General features: G+C 45.6%; 1 protein-coding gene across 2 annotated transcripts in view; it reads left to right on the top strand.

Annotated features, from left to right (window-relative positions):
• The window catches only part of PDGFA (platelet derived growth factor subunit A), a 61,498-nt gene that overhangs the window by 37,942 nt on the left and 13,438 nt on the right, over positions 1-10,118 (top strand). For both annotated transcript variants that reach the window (XM_063934511.1, XM_063934512.1), the window contains exon 5: positions 9,083-9,206. In XM_063934511.1, the coding sequence (XP_063790581.1) occupies positions 9,083-9,206 (124 nt within the window). The remainder of the gene's footprint in view (positions 1-9,082; positions 9,207-10,118) is intronic.

Here is a 10,118-nt window from a genome sequence, read left to right as displayed (position 1 = left end):
ATAGTTGTCGGTATGCCAGCTGTCAGGATCCCCGTGCCGGTATGCTGAGCGCCAGGATCCCGACAGCCGGCATATCAAATGCCTCCCCTTCGGATTGTGTATAAACTAGAGATTGGGGCAGATGTATTGAGCCTGGAGAAGTGATAAAGCAGTGATAAATGCAAGGTGATAACACACCAGCCAATCAGCTCCTAAATGACAATTTACATATTGGAGCTGATTGGCTGGTGCGTTATCACCTTGCATTTATCACTGCTTTATCACTTCTCCAGGCTCAATACATCTGCTTCATTATTGTCTCCAAGTGGTCTTAGTTACCTGTAGCACCATATGGCTAATGCTGTACATGCTGTCACTGGTGTGGTCGGAACTTTGTAGGAAAATGTTCCTTCCTATAATATGTTTATCTACTGATACTAGCCGATCCTGGCACAGCACATGGTCAATATTATTCTACAACCAACATTTGAAAAGAACAACAATGGGAGAATAGGATTTGCTTTCTGATCTGTTTTATTCCTGCTGCCAATTTTGTTATCATGCAAATGATGTCACCGTTAAATAATAAGAAAAAAAAGCCAGTGCTTTTATTAATAGGATTACACAATAGGGCAAATGAGTCCACATTCAGCACCACATGGTAACATCCACCCTTGCAGGATATAGGGGCACAATACAGCCACATCGAGACATAACTAGGCCGCTGCAGTTTATGAAAGCTGGTGCAGTTATAACGAAGGGCTGTCGCCTATAGCAACCAATCAGGCTCCATTTCTTAAAATTTCAAATTGTGCATCTGATTTCTTAAACCATCTTATTTGACAGGGGATCATCATTCTCCTTTCATTTCAAAATGTCACCATGGTGCGATTGAGCTCTATAAATGGGAGTTTCTTAGCTGGAAAATCACTACTGCTCAAAGAGCCTGTATGGTACTACACTCAGTGTTCTACTTGGCGAGCTGTGTGCCGATCCTGTGGGTGATTTTACCTGTCACAGGAGCCATATGGTAGTTCCCACACGTTCATAAATGCAAATTGCATAGAGTAACTTCAGTTGATCTACTTTCTGGTTGAATTAAGGTTCCAGCTCTATCCAATGGGTTTGTAGCAAAATTATGGGTTAGCCAAGTCCGACGAGTTCAACCAGCTTAATCCTCTTTTTCTTTCATTTATACAAGGAGAATAGCTGTGGCATTTTTATTGCATTGCTTTTTTTTTTTTTTTATATATCTTTATTGCACATTTACTTTCAATTCATTATTACACAGAAAAAAATAGCACATCTCCATTAAGTTAATCAGTTCAAAGATAAGAAGAAAAAAATAAAATAAAAAAGGAAAGAGGAACCGATTGAGACTTTTCTCTAGTAATCTCAATGCTGCTATTTTAGAATAGTTTGTACTTTAAGAATACATTACAGAGCAGGTAGTAGTAGGAGTAGTAGGAGTAGTAGTAGTAATAATGATGGTTATTTGATCACTAAATGGTGTTGAAGGCAGTGTTTTGGCATGCCTTGTTTTGCAATAAATGTAATGTATAGTGACATTTTTCGGATATTGAAAAAAATACATTTCTGAGGATCTGTCAGGTGTGAAGAGATGTTCGGGACAGGTGAGCTGCACAGTGACTGCTTCGAGATGTTCGGAGGCAGCAGTGTTATTGTCTGGCTGTAAAGAGGACTTATGCGTTTTGACATATCTGAGACTAACTGTATTAGGTGAGTGGGGGCAAAGTGATTGACAGCTGTCAGTGGATGCAGACAGACGAGCCAATACGTGGTTTAGAAGAGTATGCATGACAAAGCTAGGTGGGGATGGAATTAAGAAGTGTTTCCCAGGATAGTATAATTTTACGTCCTAGAAACTAGCAGAAAGGGCCGATGAGCGCTGAAGTGTGTGGTGTGCAAAAATTGTCTGTCCTTGGTTGCAGCACTTCCGAATTCCAAACCGTTTCTGAAAACATCAGCACAAGAACTGTTAATCCTGAGCTTCCCGTATTGGGTTTCATGGCTGAACAGCCAAACACAAGCCTCAGGTCAACGTGTACAAAGACAAATGTCCACTGTAGTGGTGTAAGGCACATTTGGAGCAGTGGTGGATGCCAGGAGAACACTTCCTGTCTGAATGTAAACTGTAAAGTTTGATGGAGGAACAATGGGTTGGGGCTGCTTTTCATGGTTTGGTCCTGGACTCCTTAGTTCTTGTAAAATTAAATGCTAATACTGCACAGCATACAATGACATTCTAGAGCACTGCATGCTTCCAACTTTGTGGCAACAGTTTGGGGAAGACTCTCTCGTTTCAGCATGACAGTGCCAGTGAGCACAATTACAGTTCAGGAAAAAAAAAGACTTATGTAGCCTTGACCTCAACCCATAGAATGTCTTTGATGAATTGGAACGCCAGCTGTGACCAAGGCCTTATCACCCAACACCAGTGTCCAACCTCACTAATACTCTTGTGGAAATGGAAAGCCACCGTAGGAGAGTGGAGGCCGTTACAGATGCAGAGGAGGGACCGACTCCATATTAATGCCCATGGTTTTGGAATGAGATGTCAACATGCATATATGGGTGTGATGTTTGGGTGTCCATATACACTTGGCCTTGTAGTGTTTGTGTGCATATATAACCATCTGCCTTCTTAGCAGTATCTAACACAATAAGTAAATATAATTTTTTTTATTACTGATAGGGAAATATTATTTTCCTGCTTGCCTGTATCTAACACAATAAGTAAATATATATTTTTTTATTACTGATGGGGAAACATTATCTTCCTGCTTGCCTGTATCTAACACAATAAGTAAATATACAGTACTGTGCAAAAGTTTTAGGCAGGCATGGAAAAAATGCCGCAAAGTAAGAATGCTTTCAAAAATAGAAGTGTTAATAGTTTATTTCTCTGACGTCCTAAGTGGATGCTGGGACTCCGTAAGGACCATGGGGAATAGCGGCTCCGCAGGAGACTGGGCACAACTAAAGAAAGCTTTAGGACTACCTGGTGTGCACTGGCTCCTCCCTCTATGACGCTCCTCCAGACCTCAGTTAGAATTTTGTGCCCGGCTGAGCTGGATGCACACTAGGGGCTCTCCTGAGCTCTTAGAAAAAGAAAGTTTATTTTAGGTTTTTTATTTTCAGTGAGATCTGCTGGCAACAGACTCACTGCTACGAGGGACTAAGGGGAGAGAAGCGAACCTACCTGCTTGCAGCTAGCTTGGGCTTCTAAGGCTACTGGACACCATTAGCTCCAGAGGGATCGAACACAGGGCTCGACCTCGATCGTCCGTTCCCGGAGCCGCGCCGCCGTCCCCCTTACAGAGCCAGAAGCAAGAAGAGTCTTTGAAATCGGCGGCAGAAGACATCAGTCTTCAAACAAGGTAGCGCACAGCACTGCAGCTGTGCGCCATTGCTTCCCATGCACACCTCACACTCCGGTCACTGATGGGTGCAGGGCGCTGGGGGGGGCGCCCTGGGCTGCAATATTAAGTACCTTGGCTGGCAAAAAAACACATAATATAGTCATAGAGACTATATATGTGTAAAATACCCCTGCCAGATATACATAGAAAAAAGCGGGAGAAGTCCGCCAAAAAAGGGGCGGGGCTATCTCCCTCAGCGCACTGGCGCCATTTTCCCTCACAGCTCCGCTGGAAGGATCGCTCCCAGGCTCTCCCCTGCAGTTTCCAGACTACATAGGGTAAAAAAAGAGAGGGGGGGCACTAAATTTAGGCGCAATATTGTGTATACAAGCAGCTGTTGGGAAAAATCACTCAGTTATAGTGTTAATCCCTGTGTTATATAGCGCTGTTGGTGTGTGCTGGCATACTCTCTCTCTGTCTCCCCAAAGGGCTTTGTGGGGTCCTGTCCTCAGTCAGAGCATTCCCTGTGTGTGTGCGGTGTGTCGGTACGGCTGTGTCGACATGTTTGATGAGGAGGCTTATAAGGAGGCGGAGCAAGTGCCGATAAATGTGATGTCACCCCCTGCGGGGCCGACACCTGAGTAGATGGACTTGTGGAAGGAATTACGTGAAAGTGTCAGCTCCTTACATAAAAGGTTTGACGACATATCAGATGTGGGACAGCCGGCTTCTCAGCTTGTGCCTGCCCAGCTGTCTCAAAAGCCATCAGGGGCTCTTAAACGCCCGCTACCTCAGATGGCAGACACAGATGTCGACACGGATACTGAATCCAGTGTCGACGACGATGAGACAAATGTACATTCCAATAGGGCCACACGTTACATGATTGAGGCAATGAAAAATGTGTTGCACATTTCTGATATTACCCCAGGAACCACAAAAAAGGGTATTATGTTTGGGGAGAAAAAACTACCAGTGGTTTTTCCCCCATCTGAGGAATTAAATGAGGTGTGTGAAGAAGCGTGGGCTTCCCCAGATAAGAAACTGGTAATTTCTAAAAGGTTACTAATGGCGTAACCTTTCCCGCCAGAGGATAGGTCACGTTGGGAAACATCCCCTAGGGTGGATAAAGCGCTCACACGTCTGTCAAAAAAGGTGGCACTACCGTCTCCGGACACGGCCGCCCTAAAGGAGCCTGCTGATAGGAAGCAGGAGGCTATCCTGAAGTCTGTATATACACACGCAGGTATTATACTGAGACCAGCTATTGCTTCAGCATGGATGTGCAGTGCTGCAGCTGCGTGGTCAGATTCCCTGTCGGAAAATATTGATACCCTAGACAGGGACACTATATTGCTATCCATAGAGCATATAAAAGACGCAGTCTTATACATGAGAGATGCACAGAGGGATATTTGCCGGCTGGCACCTAAAATAAGTGCAATGTCCATTTCTGCCAGGAGAGGATTATGGAATCGGCAGTGGACGGGTGATGCAGATTCTAAAAGGCACATGGAAGTTTTGCCTTATAAGGGTGAGGAGTTATTCGGGGGTGGTCTCTCGGACCTCGTTTCCACAGCAACAGCTGGGAAGTCAGCATTTTTACCCCATGTTCCCTCACAGCCAAAGAAAGCACCGTATTATCAGGTACAGTCCTTTCGGCCCCATAAAGGCAAGCGGGTTAAAGGCGCGTCCTTTCTGCCCAGAGGCAGAGGTAGAGGGAAAAAGCTGCTGCATACAGCCAGTTCCCAGGAGCAAAAGTACTCCCCCGCTTCCTCCAAGTCCACCGCATGACGCTGGGGCTCCACAGGCGGAGCCAGGTACGGTGGGGGCCCGTCTCAAAAACTTCAGCAATCAGTGGGCTCGCTCACGGGTGGATCCCTGGATCCTTCAAGTAGTATCTCAGGGGTACAAGCTGGAATTCGAGACGTCTCCCCCCCGCCGTTTCCTCAAATCTGCCTTGCCAACAACTCCCTCAGGCAGGGAGGCAGTGCTAGAGGCAATTCACAAGCTGTATTCCCAGCAGGTGATAGTCAAGGTGCCCCTCCTTCAACAAGGACGGGGTTACTATTCCACAATGTTTGTGGTACCAAAACCGGACGGTTCGGTGAGACCCATTTGAAATTTGAAATCCTTGAACACATATATAAAAAAATTCAAGTTCAAGATGGAATCGCTCAGGGCGGTTATTTCAAGCCTGGACGAGGGGGATTACATGGTATCACTGGACATCAAGGATGCTTACCTGCATGTCCCCATTTACCATCATCACCAGGAGTACCTCAGATTTGTGGTACAGGATTGTCATTACCAATTCCAGACGTTGCCGTTTGGTCTGTCCATGGCACCGAGGGTATTTACCAAGGTAATGGCCGAAATGATGATACTCCTTCGAAAAAAGGGAGTTTTAATTATCCCGTACTTGGACGATCTCCTGATAAAGGCGAGGTCCAGGGAGCAGTTGTTGGTCGGGGTAGCACTATCTCGGGAGGTGCTACAACAGCACGGTTGGATTCTAAATATTCCAAAGTCACAGCTGGTCCCTACGACACGTCTACTGTTCCTGGGGATGGTTCTGGACACAGAACAGAAAAAAGTGTTTCTCCCGGAGGAGAAAGCCAAGGAGCTGTCATCTCTAGTCAGAGGCCTCCTGAAACCAAAACAGGTGTCGGTGCATCACTGCACGCGAGTCCTGGGAAAAATGGTAGCTTCCTACGAAGCAATTCCATTCGGCAGGTTCCATGCAAGGACTTTTCAGTGGGACCTGTTGGACAAGTGGTCCGGATCGCATCTTCAGATGCATCGGCTGATAACCCTGTCTCCAAGGACCAGGGTGTCTCTGCTGTGGTGGCTGCAAAGTGCTCATCTTCAAGAGGGCCGCAGATTCGGCATACAGGACTGGGTCATGGTGACCACGGATGCCAGCCTTCGAGGCTGGGGGGCAGTCACACAGGGAAGAAACTTCCAAGGACTATGGTCAAGTCAGGAGACTTCCCTACACATAAATATTCTGGAACTGAGGGCCATTTACAATGCCCTAAGTCAGGCAAAACCCCTGCTTCAAAACCAGCCGGTACTGATCCAGTCAGACAACATCACGGCAGTCGCCCATGTAAACCGACAGGGCGGCACAAGAAGCAGGACGGCGATGGCAGAAGCCACAAGGATTCTCCGATGGGCGGAAAATCACGTGTTAGCACTGTCAGCAGTGTTCATTCCGGGAGTGGACAACTGGGAAGCAGACTTCCTCAGCAGGCACGACCTCCACCCGGGAGAGTGGGGACTTCATCCAGAAGTCTTCCAACTGATTGTAAACCGTTGGGAAAGGCCACAGATGGACATGATGGCGTCCCGCCTCAACAAAAAGCTAGAAAGATATTGCGCCAGGTCAAGAGACCCTCAGGCGATAGCTGTGGACGCTCTAGTGACACCGTGGGTGTACCGGTCGGTTTATGTGTTCCCTCCTCTTCCTCTCATACCCAAGGTACTGAGGATAATAAGGAGAAGAGGAGTAAGAACTATACTCATTGTTCCGGATTGGCCAAGAAGAGCTTGGTACCCGGAACTTCAAGAAATGATCTCAGAGGACCCATGGCCTCTGCCACTCAGACAGGACCTGCTGCAGCAGGGGCCCTGTCTGTTCCAAGACTTACCGCGGCTGCGTTTGACGGCATGGCGGTTGAACACCGGATCCTGAAGGAAAAGGGCATTCCGGAGGAAGTCATTCCTACGCTGATTAAAGCTAGGAAAGAAGTGACCGCAAACCATTATCACCGCATTTGGCGAAAATATGTTGCGTGGTGTGAGGCCAGGAAGGCCCCAACGGAGGAATTTCAGCTGGGCCGTTTTCTGCACTTCCTACAGTCAGGGGTGACTATGGGCCTAAAATTGGGTTCCATTAAGGTCCAGATTTCGGCTCTATCGATTTTCTTCCAGAGAGAACTGGCTTCACTACCTGAAGTTCAGACTTTTGTTAAGGGAGTGCTGCATATTCAGCCCCCTTTTGTGCCTCCAGTGGCACCTTGGGATCTCAACGTGGTGTTGGATTTCCTAAAGTCACATTGGTTTGAGCCACTTAAAACCGTGGAATTAAAATATCTCACGTGGATAGTGGTCATGCTGTTGGCCTTGGCTTCGGCCAGGCGTGTGTCAGAATTGGCGGCTTTGTCATGTAAAAGCCCTTATCTGATTTTCCATATGGATAGGGCAGAATTGAGGACTCGTCCCCAGTTTCTCCCTAAGGTGGTATCAGCCTTTCATTTGAACCAACCTATCGTGGTGCCTGCGACTACTAAAGACTTGGAGGCATCCAAGTTGTTGGACGTAGTCAGGGCCCTGAGAATTTATGTTTCCAGGACAGCTAGTGTCAGGAAAACTGACTCGTTGTTTATCCTGTATGCACCCAACAAGCTGGGTGCTCCTGCTTCAAAGCAGACTATTGCTCGCTGGATCTGTAGTACGATTCAGCTTGCACATTCTGCGGCTGCACTGCCGCATCCTAAATCAGTGAAAGCCCATTCCACGAGGAAGGTGGGCTCTTCTTGGGCGGCTGCCCGAGGGGTCTCGGCTCTACAACTTTGCCGAGCAGCTACTTGGTCGGGGTCAAACACATTTGCTAAATACTACAAGTTTGACACCCTGGCTGAGGAGGACCTAGAGTTTGCCCATTCGGTGCTGCAGAGTCATCCGCACTCTCCCGCCCGTTTGGGAGCTTTGGTATAATCCCCATGGTCCTTACGGAGTCCCAGCATCCACTTAGGACGTCAGAGAAAATAAGATTTTACTCACCGGTAAATCTATTTCTCGTAGAGATGAGCGGGTTCGGTTTTACTCGGTTTTACTCGGATTTACTCGGTTCTCAAAACGGCATCTTATTGGCTCACAGATGTCACGTGTTTTGGATAGCCAATAGGAAAAATCCGGATAAAACCGAACTGGCGTTAATTCTGGCGTTAAATCCGAACCCGCTCATCTCTAATTTCTCGTAGTCCGTAGTGGATGCTGGGCGCCCGTCCCAAGTGCGGATTGTCTGCAATACTTGTATATAGTTATTGTTTAACTAAAGGGTTATTGTTGAGCCATCTGTTGAAAGGCTCAGTTATTGTTCATACTGTTAACTGGGTATAGTATCACGAGTTATACGGTGTGATTGGTGTGGCTGGTATGAGTCTTACCCGGGATTCAAAATCCTTCCTTATTGTGTCAGCTCTTCCGGGCACAGTATCCTAACTGAGGTCTGGAGGAGGGTCATAGAGAGAGGAGCCAGTGCACACCAGGTATTCCTAAAGCTTTCTTTAGTTGTGCCCAGTCTCCTGCGGAGCCGCTATTCCCCATGGTCCTTACGGAGTCCCAGCATCCACTACGGACTACGAGAAATAGATTTACCGGTGAGTAAAATCTTATTTTTTATCAATTAATAAAATGCAAAGTGAATGGAAGAGAAATCTAACTCAAATCAATATTTGAGATGACCGCCCTTTGCCTTCAAAACAGCCTCGATTCTTCTAGGTACACTTGCACACAGTTTTTACACTTTTTTGCAGTCATGTATATATTTTTTATTTATGGGGAAACATTGTGGAACAGCAGTGGTTTATTTTTGTCCTTCTATATTTATTTACATGTTGCAAATTTGTTGTAGTTTATCTTTAAGTTTTCAGATATAATTGAGGAAATAATAATGAAGCAATGATGAAATATAATGCCTATTTTTGTTACAGGTGGCAAAAGTAGAATATGTAAGGAAAAAACCCAAATTAAAAGAAGTACTGGTGAGATTAGAGGAGCACCTGGAATGCACTTGTGCAGCAAATTCTAATTCAGATTATCGAGAAGAGGAAACTGGTAAGAGATCCAAATTCAACGTTATAACTAACTCCTTCATATGAGGTTTATAATTATTTTATCCATATATGAAAAGGAATTTAAAAAAAGAAAAAAGAAAAGAAAAAGTATTTAGTCGCTGCCAAATGCACATTTCGCATAATACACTGTATACAGTACATCCATTTTGTTGGCTAAACAGGTAATGGAATCACCTTTTCATAGTGATAAACTTTATTCATCATACAACTGCCACCACTAATGTAAATGCATCATCATAACCAAACAGCCCACAATAAACTTCATATTCAATATTATCAAAATAGCTTAAAGCTGGGTACACACTAGACGATTTTTTGGATGATAATGACACATTGTTACGATAATCGTCCAGTGTGTATGCACAATATCGTTACCGATGTGCGCTACCACGGGTCATTAACGATATCGCCTATCATCAAGACATGCAGGTCAATCTGAGGAAATTGTCAGAAACTGCACAGGGTTGTGGCAGAATGACGTCACTGAACAATATCATTAGCGCTGGAGCATATCATCTAGTGCAGTGATGGGGAGCCTTTGGCACTCCAGCTGTTGTTGAACTACACATCCCAGCATGCCCCGCCACAGTTTGCTATTTGGCCATGCTAAATCTGTAGCAGGACATGGAGTGCCAAAGGTTCCCCATCAGTGATCTAGTGTGTAACCGGCTTAAGTGCTATCTTGTGTAAGTTATCCTTGATAAATCAGCCTCCTTTCATAGTCAGTAATGGAATCACCACTCATGAGACATGTTACCATGTGTGTGTGTGTACACAAAAATGATAAATTCAGCTTTCTAGATCTTCACAATTTTATTGCAAGATGGGGACATCCTGGGTATACATCTACATAAATTTGGAAAAAGTATGTAACCTGGGCACATTTTTTTTT

The sequence above is a fragment of the Pseudophryne corroboree genome, chromosome 7, assembly GCF_028390025.1.
Source record: "Pseudophryne corroboree isolate aPseCor3 chromosome 7, aPseCor3.hap2, whole genome shotgun sequence".
Taxonomy (NCBI): domain Eukaryota; kingdom Metazoa; phylum Chordata; class Amphibia; order Anura; family Myobatrachidae; genus Pseudophryne; species Pseudophryne corroboree.
Note: the sequence above shows the minus strand (reverse complement) of the source record. Positions and strands in the feature narration are given on the sequence as shown.